Source organism: Trichomonas vaginalis, chromosome IV (assembly GCF_026262505.1).
Source record: "Trichomonas vaginalis G3 chromosome IV, whole genome shotgun sequence".
In the NCBI taxonomy this organism is placed as follows: Eukaryota; Parabasalia; order Trichomonadida; family Trichomonadidae; genus Trichomonas; species Trichomonas vaginalis.
The window spans coordinates 35805374-35831577 of NC_067206.1; the positions used below are offsets into that span (position 1 = coordinate 35805374).

General features: G+C 35.6%; 15 protein-coding genes and 2 pseudogenes across 17 annotated transcripts, besides 5 other annotated features; 9 read left to right on the top strand and 8 right to left on the bottom strand.

Moving 5' to 3' along the window:
• Positions 1-2480: part of a mobile genetic element that runs on past the window's edge.
• On the top strand, positions 731-1033 carry TVAGG3_0228920 (uncharacterized protein; the record flags this gene model as incomplete). Its single annotated transcript, XM_051227259.1, has 1 exon — positions 731-1033. The coding sequence occupies one exon, from the start codon at positions 731-733 to the stop codon at positions 1031-1033; it is 303 nt and encodes a 100-aa protein (XP_051112245.1).
• Positions 1780-1954: a terminal%2Cinverted (terminal inverted repeat of Maverick-1B transposon ID:TVAGG3_0228750).
• On the top strand, positions 1955-2275 carry TVAGG3_0228930 (uncharacterized protein; the record flags this gene model as incomplete). Its single annotated transcript, XM_051227260.1, has 1 exon — positions 1955-2275. One exon carries the CDS (start codon positions 1955-1957, stop codon positions 2273-2275), a length of 321 nt encoding a protein of 106 aa, XP_051112246.1.
• A 52-nt stretch (positions 2481-2532) lies between the features above and the next one.
• Positions 2533-2733, top strand: TVAGG3_0228940 (uncharacterized protein; the record flags this gene model as incomplete). Its single annotated transcript, XM_051227261.1, has 1 exon — positions 2533-2733. One exon carries the CDS (start codon positions 2533-2535, stop codon positions 2731-2733), a length of 201 nt encoding a protein of 66 aa, XP_051112247.1.
• Positions 2734-2761: 28 nt separating this feature from the next.
• TVAGG3_0228950 (uncharacterized protein) lies at positions 2762-3340 on the bottom strand (the record flags this gene model as incomplete). The annotated part of the gene is made up of 1 exon (XM_051227262.1): positions 2762-3340. The coding sequence occupies one exon, from the start codon at positions 3338-3340 to the stop codon at positions 2762-2764; it is 579 nt and encodes a 192-aa protein (XP_051112248.1).
• Positions 3341-4745: 1405 nt separating this feature from the next.
• On the top strand, positions 4746-5435 carry TVAGG3_0228960 (HNH endonuclease family; the record flags this gene model as incomplete). Its single annotated transcript, XM_051227263.1, has 1 exon — positions 4746-5435. The coding sequence occupies one exon, from the start codon at positions 4746-4748 to the stop codon at positions 5433-5435; it is 690 nt and encodes a 229-aa protein (XP_051112249.1).
• Positions 5436-5484: 49 nt separating this feature from the next.
• On the bottom strand, positions 5485-5748 carry TVAGG3_0228970 (uncharacterized protein; the record flags this gene model as incomplete). The annotated part of the gene is made up of 1 exon (XM_051227264.1): positions 5485-5748. One exon carries the CDS (start codon positions 5746-5748, stop codon positions 5485-5487), a length of 264 nt encoding a protein of 87 aa, XP_051112250.1.
• Positions 5749-5778: 30 nt separating this feature from the next.
• Positions 5779-6024, top strand: TVAGG3_0228980 (uncharacterized protein; the record flags this gene model as incomplete). The annotated part of the gene is made up of 1 exon (XM_051227265.1): positions 5779-6024. The coding sequence occupies one exon, from the start codon at positions 5779-5781 to the stop codon at positions 6022-6024; it is 246 nt and encodes an 81-aa protein (XP_051112251.1).
• Positions 6025-6040: 16 nt separating this feature from the next.
• Positions 6041-11184: a mobile genetic element.
• Positions 6047-6898, bottom strand: TVAGG3_0229000 (DNA/RNA polymerases family; the record flags this gene model as incomplete). Its single annotated transcript, XM_051227266.1, has 1 exon — positions 6047-6898. One exon carries the CDS (start codon positions 6896-6898, stop codon positions 6047-6049), a length of 852 nt encoding a protein of 283 aa, XP_051112252.1.
• TVAGG3_0229010 (uncharacterized protein) lies at positions 7823-8186 on the bottom strand (the record flags this gene model as incomplete). Its single annotated transcript, XM_051227267.1, has 1 exon — positions 7823-8186. A coding segment is annotated over one exon (364 nt), but the record flags the coding sequence as incomplete, so codon positions are not given.
• TVAGG3_0229020 (phage tail repeat-like family) lies at positions 8232-8822 on the bottom strand (the record flags this gene model as incomplete). The annotated part of the gene is made up of 1 exon (XM_051227268.1): positions 8232-8822. One exon carries the CDS (start codon positions 8820-8822, stop codon positions 8232-8234), a length of 591 nt encoding a protein of 196 aa, XP_051112254.1.
• A 1573-nt stretch (positions 11185-12757) lies between the features above and the next one.
• Positions 12758-13700: a mobile genetic element.
• Positions 13701-14142: 442 nt separating this feature from the next.
• TVAGG3_0229040 (ribonuclease H-like family) lies at positions 14143-16134 on the bottom strand (the record flags this gene model as incomplete). Its single annotated transcript, XM_051227269.1, has 1 exon — positions 14143-16134. The coding sequence occupies one exon, from the start codon at positions 16132-16134 to the stop codon at positions 14143-14145; it is 1992 nt and encodes a 663-aa protein (XP_051112255.1).
• Positions 16135-16786: 652 nt separating this feature from the next.
• Positions 16787-17635, top strand: TVAGG3_0229050 (uncharacterized protein; the record flags this gene model as incomplete). The annotated part of the gene is made up of 1 exon (XM_001286121.1): positions 16787-17635. The coding sequence occupies one exon, from the start codon at positions 16787-16789 to the stop codon at positions 17633-17635; it is 849 nt and encodes a 282-aa protein (XP_001286122.1).
• Positions 17636-17639: 4 nt separating this feature from the next.
• TVAGG3_0229060 (serine threonine-protein phosphatase family) lies at positions 17640-17882 on the bottom strand (the record flags this gene model as incomplete). Its single annotated transcript, XM_051227270.1, has 1 exon — positions 17640-17882. One exon carries the CDS (start codon positions 17880-17882, stop codon positions 17640-17642), a length of 243 nt encoding a protein of 80 aa, XP_051112256.1.
• A 1955-nt stretch (positions 17883-19837) lies between these two features.
• Positions 19838-26204: part of a mobile genetic element that runs on past the window's edge.
• On the top strand, positions 20182-20997 carry TVAGG3_0229080 (annotated as a pseudogene). The gene has a single exon. A coding segment is annotated over exon 1 (816 nt).
• On the top strand, positions 22787-24072 carry TVAGG3_0229090 (annotated as a pseudogene). The gene has a single exon. A coding segment is annotated over exon 1 (1286 nt).
• TVAGG3_0229100 (K02A2.6-like family) lies at positions 24800-25202 on the bottom strand (the record flags this gene model as incomplete). The annotated part of the gene is made up of 1 exon (XM_051227271.1): positions 24800-25202. A coding segment is annotated over one exon (403 nt), but the record flags the coding sequence as incomplete, so codon positions are not given.
• TVAGG3_0229110 (uncharacterized protein) lies at positions 25219-25620 on the top strand (the record flags this gene model as incomplete). Its single annotated transcript, XM_051227272.1, has 1 exon — positions 25219-25620. The coding sequence occupies one exon, from the start codon at positions 25219-25221 to the stop codon at positions 25618-25620; it is 402 nt and encodes a 133-aa protein (XP_051112258.1).

Below are 26204 nucleotides of genomic sequence, written 5' to 3' on the forward strand. Positions count from 1 at the left end.
ATCATTTGATTTTAAGCTTCGTTTAAGAATTCCTGTTAGAAGATTCCTTCCATTAGAAGCTATTCGATTTATTCCAGCTTTTGCAGGAAACATTCAGCTTAAAGTAAAGTTCAGTAGCGACGCCTTACAATGCACATCTATATCTGTAAATGATATCATTGCTTTCAATCCAACTCTTAAAGTTGCATTTGCTTCAGATTCAAATCCACCGACAAATAAATTTGTTCCATGGAATGAACCATTCACTATGATAACGAAGGCAGTAGAAGCTAGTGGAACAGTTACTATTACAACTGTAACCCAGCAACTATTTCGAACAAAGATGGATTTTAATGAATGTTTCATTCATCCAAAGTCATTCTCTTTAGACCCTAACATTTATACAGAACTTGTAGAACATTATACAAACGAGGCTTTATGTTTTCCTGTTAAAGTTATGGATTGGATTCCTATGGACGGTTCATTCTCAAAGAATACAGATAGTTCAAGTGCAACATTTACAGCAGCTTATACACCTATTAATGTTAAAAGTATTTGGGCGCTATTTAGAAAGAAAGACAACTATTATGTTAATTTTGAGAACCCTAAGTTTAAATATCTTCAGCTTTCCATGGGAGCTTATGGAAATATGCCTGCAGAACCTGAAAAATCATATGGACCTGTATTTTATGAAATGGTTGCGAACGCCTGCAATACAAACAATGATATGATAGGATTTAATGAAGATGTTATGAGGTCATTGGTGGATGATGGTAGTGTGGAACATAAATGGGATAGCTATGACAACACACATTTCTTATGTGGTTTTCCAACAGAAGTGGACTTTTGCTTCCAGCAAGGTCAAACATCTACTGCTCCAATAACATACAAATTGTCTGTTAAAGGACCTATTGAACTAGCAACTGAAAATGTACCAAAGCCACTTATTGGATTTATGAGGGATTGTTGCTTTGCCATTCAGGTGCGTGCTAATGGAATCCCAATAATAAGATTAGATGACTATAACTTAGCTACGGACGACAGTGAGGAATAAAGGATGAACGTTTATTTTTAAAGCTTATAAATGAGTTCTTCATCAAGCTCTCGTGAACCTTCACCATCTATGAAACAAACTTTACCAAACGATTATGGAGCACCTATAGAATATTTCTTACGAGCTGCACAATGGCAAAGAGCAGTTTCACCAAGGTTAGGTGTTCCACCAGCTCCTGTCAAAAATAGCATTTGGTCAAGTCCTTATATAAAATATGGTCTCCCACTATGTTTGCTAGCTACAGCAGGAGCAGTTATGATGTTGAAAAGAAATAAAGCAAATGTTGTAAATAATACTGAAGTAGTTGAAGTTAAACAAACTCCAACACCTTCGCCAAAACCAACACCTTCACAAGCAAAACCTTCAATGACTCCTGAACCTATGGAAGTACAAACTCCTGTTCAAAAGTCAACTCCTAAACCGACTCCAACATTTAAACCAGAACCTACTCCTCAAATAAATCGTAAAACTCCTGCGTTTCCTTACTGAAAAAATAACGTTATTTTTATTTAATATTAAAATTTTTATTTGATTGAAATGACAAATAAAGTCACTGAAGCAATGAAACAAAAGTTTTTGGTAGAATACATTAAATCAGGAACTATTCCAGAAGGTTTTTACGTTCATACTATGAAGGACGGTAGAGTTCAGTTTAGAAAGATAAAGCAACCATTAGATAGAGAAGGAATTTTGAGAAAGATTAAACTTCATGAGGACAACATTGCTGAACTTAAGAAGAAGTTAGAAGAGTTGGATAAAGCAATGAATTCAACAGGGTGAAAAAAGAGGTGAAAAAAGAGGTGAGATCTCACCTCTTCACCTAAATTTATTTTTGTGCTATGTTTTCATACGTGTGAGGGTGGTGATATCATTAATTTTTTATTTTATTTTTATATAATTTTTTATTTTATTTTGGATGTAATGACGAAAACTATTGAGATAACAAACTACAACGGTCATGAGTTCAAGAATTTGTTCTTCGTTCCTCGTGAAAATACATTCTATCAGATACGAGGGAGAAAGGGTAAAGTTAGTTTGAGCGTTTATGACTACAAGCATAATGGAAAGTTTATACAAGCAATAGATACAAACGGTAAGCGTGTTTCATTAGCTTTGTCAAAACTTACAGGTATAAACTATGACAGTGATTTTGACCTATATGAAGAAGAAAGTGAGTCAGAAGATTATGAGCTGTTATATGAAGCACAGCAATGGGAGGAGTTGCAATACTTTTGTAAGTGAGAACGTTTATTTTTACATTGGTGAGTTCGTTAGTGAAAACGTTAGTGAGGTGAAGTGGTTGGCGGCTTTATAAATATTTAAGGTTAAGTTAGTGTTGTCGTTTGTGTTGTAAAATATACGTTAACGGTTTTGTAAAGTGTCAAATTCACATATCAGGAGTAAGGAGGCGCGCAGTGCCTCCGTACACGTGATATGTATACTAACTAACAAAGGGTAAATTAAGACTAAAAACTTAACGTTTAAAAAGTGACATTTTTATGAGCTCCGAGTCACCGAGAAAACTTGGTCAGATGTTAGCAGCTTACTTCCCTGAGGAGGATGGAAGCGTTACATACGTAAGGTTCAAAAACAACGAACCTGGAATTGCGTACCAAATTCGCAATTACATGACCATGGAAGAGTACGAAAGGTTCCTACAAGAGAAACCAGCTCTAAACAACTCAGAAAAGAAAGAATAAAAAGTTTAACTCGTAATTGTTTATTTTTTTACTTGTATGGGCAAGCTGCAAGAATGAAGTCGACTATCTCAGTCTTTGTCTTGACCAGTTGGACGGCTCTTGCGAGTACGTCTGTTTTGCGGTCTCCAGCTGGTGTCTGACCTTCGTAATTGCGCATGTTCTTGAGAGCTCCAGTTGTAAATGATTGTAGGATGAAGAGTCTCTCAGACTGCTTGAGGTAGTCTTCACGGTCACGAACCGAATCTGTGGTACGAGTCGAATCGGTCGATTTGAGGGAAGAGACTGAAAGCCTGTCGTCTTCCATAGGAGCTGTAGCATACTCTTTGCGTAAGCGGTTCAGACCTTCTTCGAAGTCTTGGTCTCTCTTGGACTGAGATTGGAATTGGAATTGCTGGGGTGGAGCTTGCTGGAACATCCAAGGGTTGGGGAAGTAAGGCATAGGCTGAGGAGGGTAGTTCGGGAAGCCTTGTAGTGGAAATTGGTAGTAACCTTGAGGTGGAAATTGGTAGTAATTTGGTGGAGGTACTTGCTGGAACTGAGGTGCAGGGGCTGGTGCTTTAGGTTCTTCTGGTTTGGGAATGGACTCGGTTGGTGGGACGTCGGACATTCGTTTGTGGCTTAACCGTCGGACCACAACGATAAAAATCTCTGCTACTAGCAGTACTGCTACTGTCAGTAGCAGTACTTTTACTGACAGTAGCAGTACTTTTTCTGACAGTAGCAGTACTTTTACTGACAGTAGCAGTACTTTTTCTGACAGTAGCAGTACTTTTACTGACAGTAGCAGTACTTTTACTGACAGTAGCAGTACTTTATCGTCGAAAACCCTCTCAAATTTTCCTTTTTTTCTGCTCCTAGCAGTACTTTTACTGACAGTAGCAGTACTTTTACTGACAGTAGCAGTACTTTTACTGACAGTAGCAGTACTTTTACTGACAGTAGCAGTACTTTTTCTGACAGTAGCAGTACTTTTTCTGACGGTAGCAATGGTCGAGGTCGAACCTACCGACGAGGCAATTTACCTAATTGAAATTAACGAGCTTGTTAAAGACTTCTCAGGCAGAATGTAAAAGGCAAGCTTGTTAACTGTTGGATAACGGGAAGGGCTGCCTTGAAATCTCGAGACTTCGACTGGAAATTCCAATTCAAATACCAGACGGGACAGCCTACGACGACATAAAAGCAAGCAAAGAAAGAAGCTCTTCTCAAGTTCTTTGCCAAGCGTCCTTGGATACTACTTCCAAACAGAGAGAACCCTTTCCAAGAATGAGCCAAATTCTCAAGGGTCTCCTTCACTTCTCGGGTCAAGCCGTTCTACATAACCTGTGAAGGCGACATCCAACCAGTTCAGTAAACCTTAACGTTTAGAGTAAAAACATTTTTTTCATTTTTTGAATGAAGCAAGTTAAATTCGTCCCCACCAATCTCAATGGACGCGATGAAGAGTTTCAAGCCATAGTTGAAGACGTTGAGAACGACATAGACGGCGAACTTGAAAGGAGCTCAATCACAATTGCAACCAAAATTGCAGGAGTCAAGGAACAGATAGCTCCACTTAAAGCTACCAAAGCTACTCTTGACCTCATGGATAGTTACCGTTTAGATGTCAAGAGTGGAATAAGACAATTAAAATTAAAACTTCTAAACTACGAAGCTATACTCCAAAAGTTAGCAGAAATGAGAAGACTTTACCAGAGCTACTTACATGTAAGGGACTTACCTTCAAGCAGTCCGACCAAAGATGAATTTTCTGACATTGTCCCAATTTTGTCCGAAAGTCAGCTCAGATGTTTTGAACTGCTCCCAACATATCCAGAATATGAAAATTTGCCTGAACTCTTTCGGTTCCTCAAAAAACGTTTTTTGGTTCTCATGTTCGAAACTTTTATCGGAAGAGACAACAAACGTTCAGAAGAAGAACAAGATATTATTTTAAACTTGTTGTATGACTTAACTGTCATAACAAGCTTTTTGAAGTAAAACCGTCATTCTCAAACCACTTCATTTTTTCGATGTCCGAACAAGCACCGAAGCCGAACACAATGGCAGATGTCCTTTCAAGGTTGCCAGACAAGCGCCCAGTTCAAATTCAAATTATGAATTTGAAAGCTCATCTGACAAACACCGTTAAGACTCTCCAAAGTAGTCTTATGTCAGAGATGAAGGGACTTAAAGGTGAGTTCCTCATGAACCAAGTTTCCAATGAGAAAGTCCTGAATGATTTCACGGAAACCTTGCGCATTTACGAGAGAGAGAACCGAGACCTTGCCAGACTCATCTACCGTTTCTTCGAAGAGATAGATGCCATCTGGAAGGTACTCGGAAAGGACAGAACCTCCAACACCGTAATTCGTGAGTACCAAATTGAAGAAGGTATTATCAAAGAAGAGGAAGAAGAGGAAGAAGAGGAAGAAGAGAAACACGAAGAAGAGGAAGTTTGGGCAACCCTTGTTGCCGATGACGGTTACGAAATTTCCCAACCCTACCCATACCAAATCCGCAACAAGGAGACAGGCAAGGTTCTTACCCCAGTCCTCAACAACTTGGGACACTTGAACCTTAACCTTCGGAATCGCGGTTCAATCTCCATGGGCAAGCTTGTCGCAATTCAATGGGTTCCAAATCCAGGCAAGAAGACGAAGGTCAGACACATTGACGGTGACAAGCTCAACAACCGTAAGGAGAACCTCGAGTGGTTCTAAGAGTAAAAAAATTTTATTTTAGGGGGAAACCCCAAGTAAATTTAGGTGTTTATTTGGATAAGTATGTGAAATTAAGGTCAATTTGCAAAATTAGTTCCCGACCTTTGAATTGGACTCTTTCGTTCTCCCAGTTGCGTAGGAGGTCGTCCCAGAGGAGTTGGTAGATTTGCCAATCCAAGGACGATTTGTCCTCCCAGGCATTGAGGATGTACTGCTCGTAGAGTCTCATGACCTCTGCCTTGCACCAGACACCCTCTCCCTTGGAACGTAAGGCTTCTTCGAAGTGCTCGAATGCGATTGGCTGCGTGACCATCCGAAATGACACTTTTTGTCCGTTTGGTCAATGTTCGTGTCTCGTGCCATAGTCGACGAAAATACAGACAAACAGGTTATATATGAGTTTGAGACCAAGAATGGTGTAACTCGACCTGTCCGATTCAAAGACTCCGAGGGCGACCATGAAATTAAACGGAAATTACCTAGGAAGGAATATAAAATGGACTGGTTGCCACCACCTCCACCTCCACCACCTTTACCTGTTCCTCAAGTAAATAAGCCTTTCCCGTTCCCAAGAATTCCCACATTTTAATTCAAATTCGAATAAAAATTTTTTATTTCATGCAATGTTTTATTTCTGTGCCGTCTTCAAGTATGCCCCAATACTTACGCTTGGAGAGGACATGAACTTCGGTGAAAATTTTGTCCAATTTGAATTGACCCATCTTTTCACCGACTAAACCCATTTCAATGAGTTTGTTATAGCCTTCTTCGTTCGTCATGAGTGCGTCAATGTTCTCATAGTAAACCACAACTTTGGATTTGACTTCGGAGAAGAATTTGTTGTAGTTGTCAAGGACTGCCTTTGCGAACTGATGGTAAGACCAATGTTCGACAATAGGTTTTAATGTGGTTACTAAGCCACTTTGACCTTGAGTGAATTCGTACTTCAAAACAAAAGGAGAAAACCTTTCAACAAAGTTGTCGACCTTCTCATAATGTTTACTCTTCATCTCTTGAGGTTTCTTAATGGAATATCCCCATGTCGAATTCATAAGCAATTTGAGTGTCATTGCAAGTTTGGGGTTTGAAGCTTTCCTAATATCATACAGTTGTTGTATGACTTTTCCAACTGTATAGTTCCTTCCCGGGAACTCACCATCTTCGTTTGGAATTCCAGTCGGAATATATTGGACAAACCTCATGTACGCAGCGTTAAGGTCGACATAGTATATCTTTTCGTTTGAGTCGAACTTGTCGCAACCAATTGGTCCGGTTTGTGGAAATTCAAGTGAGTCTCTTATCTTCTGAGAAACTTCTCCTGTTATCTCATAAACATCGTCGAAGCAACCTGTTTCATATAAAACCTTCTGACCTAACTCAGATGCTCTCCAATACAATTTGACGTCAATTGGATGTCTCAATGGAAGTTTATTTATAGCATCTTGAAGTTCTTGCAACCTCATTGGAAGTTCTTCTGGTTCAGGTTGGTATCCGAACAATCCAACTCCTTGTGGAATTGTGTACTTCTTTTGTACTAGAACTTTGTCTGGAACAACTTTTGGTCTTGCTAACAGTGAAAAGTTTTGTTTCGTCTTTTGGTACAAAAGTTTCTGTCAGCTTGTCATCTGGAATTGGTTCCAACAAACCTTTCTCGAAAAGAATGTTTACAGCTCTGACAATGTTGCACTTGCCTTTTCCGAACAATGGGTTTGTAAGACTTTCGTTCAACATGAAGTGGTTGTGGACAATTACAATCTTCAACCATGGTAAATTGAACTCAACAACATAGTCGTCATGTGAAGAACCTTTAGCTGTAGGTATGTTGACTCGGATATTGACATTTGCCAACGGTGCAATTTTTGCCAATTGACCTCTGAGCATGTACCTTGTCTTCAACACATGACTCAAGATACTTCATCTTCTCATCTGTAACAAGACCAGAGTTCCTGAGACATGTAAGAATACAAGGTTCATTGACAATTGTTTCAATTGAATTGTAAATTCCAATACCTTGTCAAGTCAATGTCAGACTTATTTATGAACGGGAAGTATCCAGCATGTTGTCTGACTGCTTGAGGGTTAGGTTGGTACCATTCGAACTTGACACTTGCAATTCCTTCAATTGCATTCAAATGTCTGAGTCTGAGTCAACCATTGTTCTCTCTTTGTAGTCTTGAAAGCGTCAAGAAGTTTTGCGGCTGTTTGTTCATTGCCATGTGCATAGTAAATGTGACCATCCAAATCTGTTATTGTCAATTTGAGATTGTGTCCTTTCTTATTTCCGTCTTGAATTGCAGCAAGTACTCCCATGAAGCCTTCTTTGTTCTTTCCTTCGTCAAAGTTTACTGTAAAGGTTCGACCAGATGTAATTTGACTTCTAACTTCACGATACTTTTCATATGCATATCTTGTTCTTTCCATGGGAGCATGTGCGTCTTCACCTTTTCCTTTTTTCCTTCTCAAAGGATGCAATTGTTCGTCATGTTTCCAGTAGAATCTGGCAAAGCCGTCGTGTCCTTCAACTTGAGGTTCACTAACATCGAAAGGCATGTCCATAAGACGTTCTTCTTCTAACCTCTCTAGTCTGTTTGGATAATTGGCACGTGCTGTTTCCAAATCCATTTCGTAGCGAAGACCAGACAATTTGTCATAGACTTTTATGGGTCTTCCCTTCCTATATTTAAAATTCTTCGAAACTCTCCAACCATATCTTTGCAACTCTGCTTTTATTCTAGCAGACTTTCTATCCATTCTATATGGGGGCATTTTTATAAAAATAAAAAAATATTTTTTTCTTTACTTTACATAACCGCCTGCTGCCATAAGTCTTTGACGCCAACCCATACCAGCTAATGAAGGTTGACTTGGTTTAGTTTGGAAACTAAACTTTGGTTTTGGTTTATCTTCAGTTTTTGGTTTTTCTTCTTCTATCGGTTTTTCGTCACTTTTCGGTTCCTCTGACTTTGCCCCACCTGCAGGAACAGTTGTGTCGTCAACATCTTCATAAATATCATATGCCATTTGTTTTTGTTTTCCTTTCAACTTTTTGTGTTTGTTGTAAAGTTTAGAATATTTCGACTCTAAGTCGATGAGATGTTCTATAATGAACTGTTGGTCAGTGAAGTAAACTTTTCCATCTGTTGTCTCGAAAGCTCCTTCAGACTTCAATATTTTATTTGTGAGAGTCTGTTTCTTTTTTGAGATACTAGCCGTTCCATTTCTATGAAAAGTGACTTTATAGTTAGGGTTTGTATTTCCAGACCTGGCACTTTCTATTATTGAATTTTTCTCTTCATCTGTAAGTTCTTTGACAGGTTTTGACAATGGTTCTGAACTTTTTGTTTGTGGTGTCAAATCTACCGTTTCAACTTCTTCGGTCATTTTCATCTCAGTAAAAAATTTTAGTTTGGTTTGTTTTCAACTGGTTGTTTAGGTTTTTTAAGTCGGTCTAAAACTTCCTGAGGTATAGGAAGAACTTGACAAACACGTGGTGTAACTGCTGGAAGTCGACAAATCCATCTTGAACCCATTTGTCTCAATGCTGTATTGTTCATTTCATCTCAGTAAAAAATTTTACATTCCCCACGTTTGAGGCGGTTGAGGTTGGTTATTGTTTACCCATTGTTGTGCATGGTTATATCCTCTGTTAAAGAATCTTTCACCTTGGTCCATATAGTGTCCTGCTTGGTTATAGTAGTCATTTGCTTTGTTATAATAGTTTCCTGCTTGTCTTCCTACATTGTCCATCCATCCTTGAACTTTTCCTCTTGTTTCAGGATTTGGAATAAGATTTGTTGCATCTCGTGCTACCTCCCAACCTTTCTGTACAGTTTGTATAATAGGTTGTGCTTTCTCTTTAAGTATACCTAATGTACTCAAAATCTTCTTTCCAATTCCAAATGCACCTCTGGCTATTGTTCCCACTGCGGGCAAAAATCTGGATGCAACTCCTGCTAATGCGCCAAATAAACCCATTTCTTATAGGGTAAAAAATGACGAATCCAAACAAGGACCCCTATGTTTCTAAAGCGACAAAGAAAGCACTCATGGTAAAAATCTTTAGTTCAACACCAAATGCTTGGTTTATGGATATCTTGGAAAACATTCCGAGGTATAGAGAAGATGGACCACCATACTGGTTAATATTTGTTGGTCAAAACACAAGATACTGTGAAGCCATACCATTATGGTCCAAAAATATTTTAGATGTGAAAACTGCTTTGACAATATTCGTTGACAAATACCATCCAACAAAACTGACATCTGACTGTGAAAGTTCTTTCAAATCAGATGATATTAAAAACTATCTGCGTTCAAAAAATGTAAACCAATATTTCATTGTCGACCAAAACCATTCTGCTCTTGGTGTCATTGACGGATGTATAAAAATGTTAAGAGACTTAAACAACCACAAGGTGGTGAAGCAAATGAAATGTCATATGACGACAAGTATAGACACTTCTCCATGGCAAAGATGAGACAAGTTTTAAATATTTACAATAACCGTAAACAAAAAGGTTTGGGAAACCACTCCCCCGAAGAAATGAAAAACAACCCTGACTTAGAGAAAGACTATATATTTAATAATTTAGTCAAAAGAGAAAACAAGAAAGAATGCCGGGCTTCAAACTTCAGAAAGGTGACAAAGTAAAATAGAAATACCTAAACGCGACCCATATGAAAATACTATTGACTATGACAACAATGGGAACTCGACAGGTACTCACATTCGTGTTCGTAAAAATAGAAGAAAGTATACAAGAGAATATTATGAAGTTTTAGGCAAACATGGCAAAATGTACACACTGCAAGCAGAAGATAAAACTACTATTGTCAGACCTCGTTTCAAACTTGTCAAAGTTCAAGGTGGTATACTTTCAAAGACAGTTCCTAACAAATATAAGACAACTCCTGACGAATATGCTAAAGAAGTTGAAAATGACGACTAAGCATTTCTATACCATGCGTAAACTGTCATGTAAGGTGGCATGTATTCTTTACTTTGTCCCGTTGGATGTGTATATCCTGTAACGAAATGTGAATGGATTCCTTCTCCCTGCGTGTCATCCCAGTAACAATTTATAGCAAACTTAACGTCCTCTTTAACATCATATCCTTTACCTTTTGTCATTCCTCTCCAATCCCAATATCTATGCTTATGCCAACCACCTTCAGATGTAGTTAATCTTACGTAATGACTGTGTGCAGGTAAATTTTCACCTGAAATCGTTTTACTTCCACCTGTTTCCTTTGAAGAGTTTGCACAATACAAAAACCTGTCGACTATTTGAGTCCAAGTTCCAAAACCAAGTACTACTTCTGGTCTGGTAGAGTTCATTGAAACATATAATGAGCCAACCGGGTAAATAAGATTCGGCAAAATTTGTTTAAGCACATTGAGTTCCTGTCTTAGATGCATAATACTATTGTCATTAGATATCAAAGTATCTACAAGACTTGTTGCCGGTGGTATTGTTGGAGCTTTACTTGGCAAGGTTGTGTTTAGTGTAATATCATCTGCTGTAAAAGTTGTAAAACTTGTATGTGTATGAGTCTTATTTGCTTTAGTGTTTAAGGTTTCTTGTAAGTTTGTAATATCAGATATAGAATGTGTATGAGTCTTATTTGCTTTAGTGTTTAAGGTTTCTTGTAAGTTTGTAATATTTGCAATGGTATGTGTATGTCCAACGGCACTTTTACTGTTTAAGGTTTCTTGTAAGTTTGTAATATCAGATATAGAATGTATATGAGTCTTTTTAGAATATTCGTTTTCAGCTCTTGTCACTTCACTTGACATTTTATTGTCAACATATGTTTTGTCTGCTAGTTCAGGATGAGTATGTTCTTTTGTTGCATAAGCATTGTTAGCTCTTTCTTCTTCTTTTGCTATTGCATCGTCTACATATTCTTTGTCAGCTTTGTTGTCAACATCTGCTTTCAAAAGAAGTTCATTTATAGGTTTCTCGTTTAAAGTTCCTTTTGTTGGATTTATACAGACAGTATGGTTCTTATTGTCTTGAAACAGAAACTCATCTGTCATTGGGTTTAATGTCAGTTTTAAGTTTCCTTCTTTCAATGACTCAGATATCTTAGAATAGAGATGTGAAAACTTAAATTTTATAATCCCTGGGATGCACTTTCTTCGATTTTTTTTAAATTTTTGGGATAAATTTTGACATCTTTTTTTTTTGCTGGCGACCTCCCCCCGTTCACAAAAAAAATATCGAGCGAAGGGGGGTCGCCAGCAAAAATCGAAAATTTTTTTGGTGAACGGGGGGTCGCCAGCGAGAACCTTAAAAATAAACTTCAGAAAAAAAATCTAAAAAGAAAAAAAGCGAAAAGGCCCTGGAGTCGAACTGGGGAACTTAAGGCTTATACTATGACTCTTACCACTGAACTATATTATCTGTGGATCGGTGCTTTATAAATTGTAAATATAAAGATTATCATAACGAATTAAAATGTAAAATAATAAATATTACTCTTATATATTATTAGATTTTAAATTACAAAATAATAATAACAAAAAAAATATTCATGACCGGAGGTTTTGTTGCATGCTAAGTTCAGTCAACGATAGGAATTGAGGGGAAATTAATCGTCGAGGAAGTACGATTATGTAAAGTAAAAAATGTTGTGGGATTTTTAATATTGTATATAATTTTATAATAAAATTTTTGTGAGACATTTTAAGAAGCACATATAATTTTTTGAATTTAAAAATTAAAGTAGTGTTGAATGAATTTATTGATTAATTTAATACGGATATTTCTCAAAATTAATCAAAAATAGGTTTTCAGAGAACTTTTGAGATATCTTTTCAAAATGTCTTTTTGAAAATATATAAGTATTATATCAAGTTGAAAAAAGGTATTTATCAAAATTCTAAATTCTTAATAAAAAATAACTTTTCAGAGGATTGTGATTTTGAAAGCATGAGTAATAAGTAAAAAATATCTACGATTTTAATGAGGGAATTGTTCCTTATGAGGTATACATTATAACTATATACCTCATAAGGAACAATTCCCTCTTGATAGCTGGGAAACTTTCTCTGAATAACTTATCATTTGGAGAAAGTTTCCCAGCTATCTATTAGAAACTAAAGGCTGTGAGGCACTAATATATAATCAGTGCCTCATAGCCTTTAGTTTCTTATTAAAAACGAGAAAACTTGTTCGAAATGATAAACAATTTCGAACAAGTTTTCTCGTTTTAAGGAGGGAATTGTTCCTTATGAGGTATACAGTATGAATATATACCTCATAAGGAACAATTCCTCTTGATAGCTGGGAAACTTTCTCTGAATAACTTATCATTTGGACAGAAAAGTGACACTTTACATGGCAAAAAATAGAGCCTTACTTTTGAGATACTTGAGATTGAAACTGAATCTTATGAGGCGGTGATCTTGAATCACTACCTCATAAGGTTCAGTTTCATATAAAATTTGTTGCAATTTGTTATTCTTTTGCAATTTCTTATAAGATTTTACATCTTTTAGCGGGGAATGTTTTGTTATTATGTATATATTATAAATATCTACACGATAACGAACATTCCTCGCTAAATTGCTGAGAAACTTTGAGGAAATGTCGAACAATTTCCTCAAGTTTCTCAGATTTATATAGATCACTAGAGTCCCCTAGGCACTGATTCTGGTTCAGTACCTAGGAGGCTCTAGTTCTCTAACGAACTGATAAAATGTTTTTAAATTTTTGGATATTGCTACCTGTGAAGCACTGACTTCAAGTCAGTACCTCACAGGTAGCAATTACATTGAAAGATGGGAGAAACTTTGTCCGAATGTTAAACTATTCGGACAAAGTTTCTCACATTTGTAGTGGAGATGGAAGGCTTTGAGGTATATTGTATTAATATATACCCCAAAGCCTTCCATCTCCACTTGAAAGTGTCCAAACTTTGGGTTAATACTTTGCAATTAACCCAAAGTTTGGACACTTTCTAGAAGGAATTGGAGGGTAAGAGATATACATTCATATGGTATATCTCTTACCCTCCAATTCCTTCTTAAAATGGGAGAAACTTTGTCCGAATGTTAAACTATTCGGACAAAGTTTCTCCCATTTTTTGAAGGAATTGGAGGCTATGAGATACTGATGCAATGTCAGTAACTCATGGCTTCCAATTCCTTCCTAAAACTCATAAAAGTGGACATTACATGCATATAAAATTTGACATGTAAAGTCCACTTTTTGTGAGCGGGGATTTGCCGGAGTCAAATCCCCTTTTTCGTTTACGAGAAAGCCAAATTCTCTCAAAAAGTTAAGTAGGACCAATTTTTTATAAAAAAATCCAATTTCATTATGAATGTTAATTAATTTATATAATTATTGAATAAAAAATTTTCTTTGAGATTATGAAAAGTTCTTTGAAAAGTTATTTTTTCTCATTTTTAAATATTGTATTAGCCTATTTATTTATAATCCAAATTAAATAACTTTAAATTCAATATTTAAAGAATAATTTTGAAGGAATTGAGTTACTTCCCCCGACGATAAAATTGAGAGGTTTACATTTTGACCGAACTTAGCATGCAACACATTCAGATTTTATTAATGTTTAATGAAAGAGAACGATTCATTATAAATTATTGAATGTTAAATTGTTGTAAAAACACATTGAAATATTTGTGAAGAAAATGGCTATTTAATATTGAAAAATAAATAATAACAAAATGTTTATTTCATTTAGTTGCCATTAAGATATGACGGCTATTTAACAAGTTTTTCTTGGATCTTAACCGCCTAACGTTCAAAACTAACCTTTGTGCTTTGATATTACGTTCACATGTTGCCTCCGAAGGAGATGAACATAACAAGCGTAATGCTATTTCCGCAAGGATGGATTTTTCTCCAATTCTATGCGAGATCTCTTCCCAAGCATAATTTTGTGCCTCGTCCATCAGATCGTTCTCAAAGATGTCTGATTCCTTATTGATGAACGTATTATATAACGAGAGTACAAGCGTTTTTTGTCTTTCGTTCAATCGGAATTGAACCAAAATGCGCTTGAGGTAATCTTTAGCTGCTGTTAGATCATTTTCGGCAGTCTGATGATTATCCTCGCGTACATCTTGCAATGTAAGCCTAAGTTGATCATCAGATTCGACAATTCTACGAAATGTGCCTTCATCTGTTACATCAATTACAGCGTTTGTGTTACCTTCCTCAAAAATAGAATCCATGTAAATGTCCTGTAAATCTTCTGCCGGATCTTTATCAGGAATATGCTCACTTTGAAAGGAACTCAAGGGATCGGCCAAATCTTCTACTTCTTCGTTTTTAACAAACTTTCTATGGAAGTAGAACCTTCCTCTCGGCGTGAGAGAGAATGCCAAACACCATAGCCCACCAAAGTCAGAGTCCAAGGTATAGCTATCCAATGAAGATGCCAAGATGGATCCGAATGCATTATGCAAATTGGATGTCAAAAGATTGAGAGCTGATATGGCTTTACGAAGCCAAATGTAACAATTTGCCAACAATGCCTTATCCGATTCGAATACTAAGATTAGCTTTTTAAGAACAGCTAAACAATCTTTCAATTGTACGATTTTATCGTGATCTACATTTATATATTGCTTGATTTTGTTTTCGTACTTAAGAATAAAGACACATATATTATAGTCATATATCCATCTGGTGGATACATGCTGTGGACATTGTGCACCTATATCGTCAGCATGAATGCGACAAAGTTCTGCAATTCTGTGCACATCCTTTACTAAACTTTGTAACTGGTTGTTCTTGCCAGCAATATATTGATAGCTGTTGTGGATTCTGTGACACAAACAGGGAATAAGCAATATCTTGTAGTATTTTGGATCTCTGTCATGATAGAATGAATCATTCCAAGTATCTTTGAAGCATTTTAACTGTGCTGGTCCTCCGTCAACTACCACACTACCTATCTTGACTTTCCTAATGTCAATTCTGTTAAATCCTGCTGTTATTGCGGATTTATAATCCTGACTTGTCTGGCCATCCTTCATATCTATCGCCTCTACTGGGTATGGCTTCATTTGCTCCAACGGATTTGTTAAGACAAAATCAAGATTGTGGTAATCATGTGTCTTGCCTTCATCGATGGCGACACAAGTGTATGCTTTTTTGGCGAATTCGAGAACTTTAGCAAGGTGTATGCTGTTAGCAATAGCAATCATTCTATTTCGGATCTCATCACGTGTAATAGGCTTATATAATTTGTCAGCAAGTTTTTCCGGATTGATATTAGCTGACTGAAGTTGTTTGTATTTGTTCATCATTTGATATATTGTGAACATAATGAAAATCTTTGCAACATGCGTGAATTCTGGGGATGCAAATGTGTCTAAGGCAAGGTTGAACTTACCGGTAAAAATGGTCATTTCATCGTATACATTCGATAAATCCAACATTGGATCATTTGGCTGTTTACCTTTATTGTAGTAGTCAAGTAATGTTTGCTGCGATAATGCTTCTCCGGCCTGACATGTGTGAACATGAGTCTTAAGCCAGTTTTTATAATGATCCTCCCTTTGTTCTTGCATTGAACACCGGCAAACTACGCCATCAGATCGTGTCACAAGTTCATTGCATTTTACATACCACTTGGGACTACCTTCATGTTTATATCGCATGTAAACATGTTGTTTCGTTTCAAGATCGGGATATGTTGTGAACCCGACTTCTTTCATTAATGAAGTGATTTCTTAAGTTGAATAAAAACAAATTTGATTGAAATTCATACAAAATTTCTTTTTATCATTATTATTTAAGATGCTTTTTTATGTTGAATTGTTAATTTTTTTATTTCCACCTGGGATATTTTGAATTGGGCTAGCCCAATCCCACCTCTCAATTTTCTCTCAATTGGGCAATGGGGATCCCATATAAAATGTATTGTAACAAAATTTTACATGCATAATATAGTACAATTAAACAACATTCTAAAAATATTAAATTCACATCATTTACTTGAAGATTTTATATTTTCAACAAAAATTAATACAATAATTACATTAAATTGAGGAGATTTATAATATTTATTATAAATTAAAATATTATTACTCATTAATTTGTTGAAATATTGCATTTTAGTGGTAAAAATTAAAATTTAAGTTTACATGGAGAAAAAAAATTTTTAAATTCCAAAAAAAATTCAATTGGGATAACGATAGGGACAAAAATTTAGAATCCCCATATGCTTGGGATAAAATCACATGACTACTTAGAATAGTTTGAAAAGTTTGTTGTGTTCTTATTTAGAGCTTGCATAATGAGTTGTCGGTTGTGTTGTATTTCTCTCATGGAAGCAATATCTTTCGACATTTTTATTATAGATAAAATATGCTTCCAATAGAAAAAGAAAATTCAAGAGTTGCTACAACTAAACCATTAGATGAACTTTTTACTAATGTCGGTCAAAAGTTTGAGACAGAGACCGTAAAGCATGAAGGCTATCGTTTTGACTACCCATTAAGATGGCTAAGAGACCCATCTGTCACAAAAGCTATTGGCTTTCGTAGAATGAAGTTCATTTCAGAAGCCATACATGGTTTCCCATTTACGGTCGGTTTTGAAGTTCGATACTATAACAAAGAAAAACATACGTATGAGAAATTTGAACAGGGAAAACTTTTACAAGTTAGTTTGCTTGTAAACTTAGAAACAACTCTTCAAGCTTTTCAAGAAAAAATAAACGACATCTATATCGAATATGCAAACCAGTATAACATTGACGAAGGAGAATACCATCTCGATATTATTTATGACAGGAAAAATGCAACTGTTAAAATCAATAAAATAGAAGACCTTGGAGAAAACGTTTATATTTCTACAAAATATAACAACTTGGCATGGTATAGATTTATGAGAATGTTAAATCAGCCTGCAGAATATCCAGTACACCCGGACTTTTATGAAGTCGAAAACCCTAATGGAACATATGAAAATGTTTTCGACCAAGATGCTATTATTGTTCATGCTTCATTTTCTGGCGCCCAAAACTCTTTCTTATGCTTGGCAAATGACTTTTACGAAAAACCTACAAAGTTATATGAACCGCCGAGTGGAAGTATTTCAGACTTTCAAGTATGGTTTACTACAGATGGAAGAAAAAGAATAATTCCATTATACCATGCGTTTTACTTAGAACTTAGTTTCATATACAACTACTATCGAACGGTAAAAATATAATTTTTTAATACGGTTGAGGTGTTGGATTTGGTTGCCAACTAGACTGTGGTGCAGGTTCAGGCTGTTGTATAACAGGAGCTTGTTCTTCTGGTTCAGGGTCTTTAGGTATAATACCAACGAACTGACCTACTCTTTTACCAATATTTTTGACTCCGTTCCAAATTCCTTTTCCTACGGTTTTGACGCCATTCCATATACCTCTTCCAACTCTTCTGAAGAAGTTTCCAATACTACTGAAGAAACCCATTTACTATATGTAAAAATCTAATGTCCGCCTAGTCTCTTACGTTTCCTGTTGAGTTCCATAGCATTCTTTAACTGGAGCTCATACATTCTGTTTCTCCTCTGGTAGAAAACATATTCTGGGTCAACTCCTGTGTTCGCGTCATCTGCATAAAGTTGTTTATATCCCACTTCAGGGTTTGTATAAAACTCTTTCCATCTCATATTTGCATACCATGGTGGCAAACCTAACGCAGCGTCATTTGACATGGCAGTTTGCATTTGTACATCTGTTGCACTTGACCATAGTTTGCCATTGCAGTTTGTATTCTAACTTCATTTGGAATATTCTCTGGGTTTGGTTGTCCAGGTTGCTGTGCATTCGCTAAGTTCTGTGCGTCCATTTAATATTAGATAAAAATATCTCTTACGAGTACATATGCTGAACATTTGCTGGTATTGGTTCATCTTCATATTCTCTATATCTTTCTGCCACGTCAAATAAGTAAATGACACAATGGAAAAAACCTAAAACAAGTAGTCCTATTTCAAACCACATTTACTTACTAATAAAATTTCTTTATTGTGACACTTTCTCCAGTTTATAGGACCTCTCTCATATTCTATCTTGTCATATATAAACTCATAGTCATGTATGTCCTCTAACCATCTCATAACGGTTTCCAAACCACTTTTATCGGATGTAAAGTAAAAGCATGGACAGTTTATGTAAAACGTCTAAAGTTTCTAAAGAGTCTCTCAAAGTCCAGTCTACTTGGTATTGAAAATCCCATGTGTTATAGAACGGCGGGTCCACTATAAAGAAAACATTTTCCTTGTCTTTATATTTTTCATACAAATCTGTCCAATGACATCTCACAAACTCTATACCCTCAATATATTTTTCTATGTCCTCTTTGAAAAACATTTGTATAGTTAAGATATAAAACTTTTGACATAAGTGTTTCAATGTCATGAACTCTTATAGCACCACTATATAATAGTCTAGCAGATATACTATCCCAGTCTATATATTCTGCTTTTTTCAAAACCTCTCTCACAATATTTTTCTTATCTAATGGTATACGTCCATCTTACCTATAGGTATCTTTTCTTTTAACTCTTTCAATATATTGTTTGTGTCTGGAATATGTTTGAGACGGTCCATATAGTTGTCGAAGTCATTGCATATAATCTTTGAGTCTGGGAATATTGTATGACATAAATGGATATATAGAAACTCCACCGAACAAATCTACAAATGTTAGACCATTCGGTAGTTTCTTAAGTTCTCTCAATATAATATCTTTACATCTACTCTATATTCCAAAGAACGGTAACGGTGGTTTTTGTAAAATTCATTTATATATTAATAATAAAAATGTTTTTACCCGAAAATTGACAGAAAAGTGACAAAACATGAAAACATATATAATTTGTGAAAAGCGACACATTATATAATGTTTTCGACCCAAAGCAATGGAGGAAGAAGAAGAGTCCTCCGAATTCACACCGAAGACTAACAATTTTCCGAATAAAAACTTCATTTATACTAAACATCTTCAGGCTAGAAGGGGCGCAGCCCCTGGAAGCCCCACTACCTTTTTTTTTTTTTTTTTTTTTTTTTTTAATAATACATATTATTATATAATTAACATTTCATAATGTTTCACCCTTTCAAAATATAATCCTCCTCCTCTCAAATAAACGTACATGCGGGTGGCCTCTTTTTTCAAAAATTAAAATTTGAAATTTTGGGCTCAAATATTAGAGAGATTTTTTCAACCTTCAACGATATATGTTGTCTATATCAGACCTCCTTTCTTTTTGATACTTAACATTGTTCCTAAATCTTAGGGTTGTTAAAAATATCAAAAATTAGCGTTTTGAAGACACCATGGTGTCTTATAATTTTCCCTTCCTTATTGGCGTGTAGAAATAAATGCGCCAATAGATTGAAGAAGAAGAATTGTTTTTCTCTTAATGAATTTTAATCCTTTTGATATAAGAATAAAAAAAAAAAAAAAAAAAAAAAAAAGGTAGTGGGCTTCCAGGCACTTCGTGCCTCTAGCCCGAAGATGTTTAGTATAAATGAAGTTCTTATATACGGGTCTTCCAGGAGCTTTTCACAAATTATATATGTTTTCATGTTTTGTCAAGACTTCTTCGTAAAATCAGACAAAAATAATGTTTAGGGTAGAAGGTTAGATATAACCTCTTTTCTAACCTCTTTTCTACCCTCTTGAATTTTCAAGACTTCTTCGTACATGTTTTGTCACTTTTCTGTCACTTTTCAGGAAAAAACATTTTATTATATATATAAAATGAATTTTACAAAACCACCGTTACCTTCTTTGGAAATAAGAGTAGATGTAAAGATATTCTATTGAGAGAACTTAAGAAACTACCGAATGGTCTAACATTTGTAGATTTGTTCGGTGGAAGTTTCTATATATCTCATTTGTGCCATACTGTATTTCCTGACTCAAAGATTATATGCAATGACTTCGACAACTATATGAACCGTCTCAAACATATACCAGACACAAACAAAATATTGAAAGAGTTAAAAGAAAAGATACCTATAGGTAAGATGGAACGTATACCATTAGATAAGAAAATACTGTCAGAGAGGTTTTGAAAAAAGCAGAGTATATTGACTGGATAGTATATCTTCTAGACTATTATATAGTGGTTCTATAAGAGTTCATGACATTGAAACACTTATGTCAAAAGTTTTATATCTTAACTATACAAAGGTTTTCAAAGAGAACATAGAAAAATATACTGAGGGTATAGAGTTTGTGAGATGTCGTTGGACAGAGTTGTATGAAAAATATAAAAACAAGGAAAATGTTTTCTTTATAGTAGACCCGCCGTTCTATAACACATGGGATTTTCAATACCAAGTAGACTGGACTTTGAGAGACTCTTTAGAAACTTTAGACGTTTTACATAACCATCCATGCTTTTACTTTACATCCGATAAAAGTGGTTTGGAAAGTGTCATGAGATGGTTAGAGGACATACATGACTATGAGTTTAGATATGACAAGATAGAATATGAGAGAGGTCCTATAAACTGGAGAAAGTGTCATAACAAAGAAATTTTATTGGTAAGTAAATGTGGTTTGAAATAGGACTACTTGTTTTAGGTTTTTTCCATTGTGTCATTTACTTATTTGACGTGGCAGAAAGATATAGAGAATATGAAGATGAACCAATACCAGCAAATGTTCAGCATATGTACTCGTAAGAGATATTTTTATCTAATATTAAATGGACGCACAGAACTTAGCGATGAATGCACAGCAACCTGGACAAAAAACCAGAGAATATTCCAAATGAAGTTAGAATACAAACTGCAATGGCAAACTATGGTCAAGTGCCAACAGATGTACAAATGCAAACTGCCATGTCAAATGACGCTGCGTTAGGTTTGCCACCATGGTATGCAAATATGAGATGGAAAGAGTTTTATACAAAACCCTGAAGTGGGATATAAACAACTTTATGCAGATGACGCGAACACAGGAGTTGACCAGAATATGTTTTCTACCAGAGGAGAGAAACAGAATGTATGAGCTCCAGTTAAAGAATGCTATGGAACTCAACAGGAAACGTAAGAGACTAGGCGGACATTAGATTTTTACATATAGTAAAATGGGTTTCTTCAGTAAGATAGGAAACTTCTTTCGAAATGTTGGAAGAGGTATATGGAATGGAATAAAAACCGTAGGAAGAGGAATTTGGAACACGGAGTCAAAAATATTGGTAAAAGGGTAGGTCAGTTTGTTGGTATTATACCTAAAGACCCTGAACCAGAAGAACAAGCTCCTGTTATACAACAGCCTGAACCTGCACCACAGTCTAGTTGGCAACCAAATCCAACACCTCAACCGTATTAAAAAATTATATTTTTACCGTTCGATAGTAGTTGTATATGAAACTAAGTTCTAAGTAAAACGCATGGTATAATGGAATTATTCTCTTTCTTCCATCTGTTGTAAACCATACTTGAAAGTCTGAAATACTTCCACTGGTGGTTCGTATAACTTTGTAGGTTTTCGTAAAAGTCATTTGCCAAGCATAAAAAAGAGTTTTGTGCACCAGAAAATGAAGCATGAACTATAATAGCATCTGAGTCGAAAACATCTTTAAATAAATATGGTTCATCTCTTGCATATCGACTGTAAATATTTGCTAAAGGAAGTTCGACTTTCTGATTTAACATTCTTTGCAAATAATACCATGACATTGCAGTGAATTCTGTATATATTTGTTCGTCTTTATTTGGATTGTCTTCGTAGATTTGAAATGACACTTGTGAATTTTGTTTGTCATATACAATTCTCACATAAAGTGTGCTATTGGTATTTGCATATTCATCAGCATATTTTGCATAACATGAGTTTATTTTATCTTCTATATTTTTTAACGCAGTCTGTAGAGAAGATGAAAAAGGTCAACTTGTATTAGCTCAATTTCTTCCCACATTTTTCGTTTCCCTTCAGATATATAATCTATATGAAACCTTACAATAAATGGAAAACTTTTATCTTCTACAGACACAAATTTTATTCTACGAAAGCCAATAGCTTTTGTGACAGATGGGTCTCTTAGCCATCTTAATGGGTAGTCAAAACGATAGCCTTCATGCTTTACGGTCTCTGTCTCAAACTTTTGACCGACATTAGTAAAAAGTTCATCTAATGGTTTAGTTGTAGCAACTCTTGAATTTTCTTTTTCTATTGGAAGCATATTTTATCTAGAATAAAAATGTCAAATGAAACAGCGTCTATGAGAGAAATAAAACACAACCGACAACTCATTTTGCAAGCTCTAAATAAGAACACAACAAACTTTTCAAACTATTCTAAGATATCTGAGTCATTGAAAGAAGGAAACTTAAAACTGACGATAAACCCAATGACAGACGAGTTTCTATTTCAAGACAATAAGAACCATACTGTTTGTATAAATCCAACAAAAGGAACTTTAAACGAGAAACCTATAGATGAACTTCTTTTGAAAGCAGATGTTGACAACAAAGCTGACAAAGAGTATGTCATTGAAAAAGTTCAAGAAGAACATGACAGAGCAGATGCAACATATGCAACGAAAGAACATACTCATCCTGAACTAGCGGACAAAACATATGTTGACAATAAAATGTCAAGTGAAGTGACAAGAGCTGAAAACGAATATTCTAAAAAGACTCATATACATACCATTGCAAATATTACAAACTTACAAGAAACCTTAAACAGGAAAAGTGACGTTGGACATACACATTCTATATCTGAAATAACAGACTTAAACGTTAGCCTTGAAAAGAAAGCTGACAAAACATATGTCAACAGTGAGTTAGAGGAGAAGGTAGATAGGGGTTGTATGGCTAGTGCGTTAGTGAAGAAGGCAGATAAGGAATATGTGGATGAAAAAGACAATGAAATTAAAGAAAGGGTTGAATGGTATAATGAACGGACATCGAAGATTTTAGAAGGTAAAGCCAATACAGGGTGGGTTTCAGGATGTTTAGACCTTAAAGCGGATAAGAACCATACACATACCATTGCAAATATTACAAACTTACAAGAAACCTTAAACAGGAAAAGTGACGTTGGACATAACACGATTTCTTCGCAACTGTTGGTATAGAAAATATTGAAGGAACGGTTGAAGGAGCTGGTGGGGATGTATTAGATTGGAAACCTCCTAACTTTCCACAAGGTTTAACATCGGAAGAAGACATAACAACGATGAGATACATTAGATGTAGAAATGTCTATGTCATGGAGGATGAAAACAAAGTTAAATTCACTGCTCAAGATTTATATGACAACAAAGCTGACAAAACATATGTTAACGATGAGTTAGATAAGAAAGCTGACAAAACATATGTTAACGATGAGTTAGATAAAAAAGCTGACAAAACAGAGCTTCAAACGTTAAAGACAGAAATACTTCAAACAGTATATCCTATAGGTTCTATTTACACGTCAATGAACTCTACCAACCAGAAGTAGTACTTGGTTTTGGAACTTGGACTCAAATAGTCGACAGGTTTTTGTATTGTGCAAACTCTTCAAAGGAAACAGGTGGAAGTAAAACGATTTCAGGTGCAAATTTACCTGCGCACAGTCACTACATAAATTTAAGTACATCTGAAGCAGGTTTGCATAGTCATAGATTTTGGGATTGGTCAGGAATGACAAAAGGTAAAGGATATGATGTTAAAGAGGACGTTAAGTTTGCTATAAATTGTTACTGGAGTAACACTGAGGTAGGAGGAAGCCATACACATCGCGTTTCAGGGTATACGCAAACAACGGGACAGAGTAAAGACTACATGCCACCTTACATGACAGTTTACGCATGGTATAGAATGCTTAGTCGTCATTTTCAACTTCTTTAGCATATTCGTCAGGAGTTGTCTTATATTTGTTAGGAACTGTCTTTGAAAGTATACCACCTTGAACTTTGACAAGTTTGAAACGAGGTCTGACAATAGTAGTTTTATCTTCTGCTTGCAGTCTGTACATTTTGCCATGTTTGCCTAAAACTTCATAATATTCTCTTGTATACTTTCTTCTATTTTTACGAACACGAATGAGTACCTGTCGAGTTCCCATTGTTGTCATAGTCAATAGTATTTTCATATGGGTCGCGTTTAGGTATTTCTATTTTTACTTTGTCACCTTTCTTAAGTTTGAAGCCTGGCATTCTTTCTTGTTTGTCTCTTTTGACTAAACTATTAAATATATAGTCTTTCTCTAAGTCGGGGTTGTTTTTCATTTCTTCGGGGAGTGGTTTCCCAAACCTTTTTGTTTACGGTATTGTAAATATTTAAAACTTGTCTCATCTTTGCCATGGAGAAGTGTCTATATTTGTCGTCATATGACATTTTCTACTCACCACCTTGTGGTTGATTTAAGTCTCTTAAGATTTTTATACAACCGTCAATGACACCAAGAGCAGAATGGTTTTGGTCGACAATGAAATATTGGTTTACATTTTTTGAACGCAGATAGTTTTTAATATCGTCTGATTTGAAAGAACGTTCACAGTCAGATGTCAGTTTTGTTGGATGGTATTTGTCAACGAATATTGTCAAAGCAGTTTTCACATCTAAAATATTTTTGGACTGTAATGGTATGGCTTCACAGTATCTTGTGTTTTGACCGACAAATATTAGCCAGTATGGTGGTCCATCTGTTCTAACTCTCGGAATGTTTTCCAAGATATCCATAAACCAAGCATTTGGTGTTGAACTAAAGATTTTTACCATGAGTGCTTTCTTTGTTGCCTTAGAAACATACGGGTCCTTGTTTGAATTCGTCATTTTTACCCTGTAAGAAATGGGTTTATTTGGCGCATTAGCAGGAGTTGCATCCAGATTTTTGCCCGCAGTGGGAACACTAGCCAGAGGTGCATTTGGAATTGGAAGGAAGATTTTGAGTACATTAGGTATACTTAAAGAGAAAGCACAACCTATTATACAAACTGTACAGAAAGGTTGGGAGGTAGCACGAGATGCAGCAAATCTTATTCCAAATCCTGAAACAAGAGGAAAAGTTCAAGGATGGATGGACAATGTAGGAAGAGAAGCAGGAAACTACTATAACAAAGCAAATGACTACTATAACCAAGCAGGACACTATATGGACCAAGGTGAAAGATTCTTTAACAGAGGATATAACCATGCACAACAGTGGGTAAACAATAACCAACCTCAACCGCCTCAAACTTGGGGAATGTAAATTTTTTTACTGAGATGAAATGAACAATACAGCATTGAGACAAATGGGTTCAAGATGGATTTGTCGGCTTCCAGCAGTTACACAACCACGTGTTTGTCAAGTTCTTCCTATACCTCAGGAAGTTTTAGACCGACTTAAAAAACCTAAACAACCAGTTGAAAAACAAACCAAACTAAAATTTTTACTGAGATGAAATGACCGAAGAAGTTGAAACGGTAGATTTGACACCACAAACAAAAAGTTCAGAACCATTGTCAAAACCTGTCAAAGAACTTACAGATGAAGAGAAAAATTCAATAATAGAAAGTGCCAGGTCTGGAAATACAAACCCTAACTACAAAGTCACTTTTCATAGAAATGGAACGGCTAGTATCTCAAAAAAGAAACAGACTCTCACAAAATAAAATATTGAAGTCTGAAGGAGCTTTCGAGACAACAGATGGAAAAGTTTACTTCACTGACCAACAGTTCATTATAGAACATCTCATTGACTTAGAGTCGAAATATTCTAAACTTTACAACAAACACAAAAAGTTGAAAGGAAAACAAAAACAAATGGCATATGATATTTATGAAGATGTTGA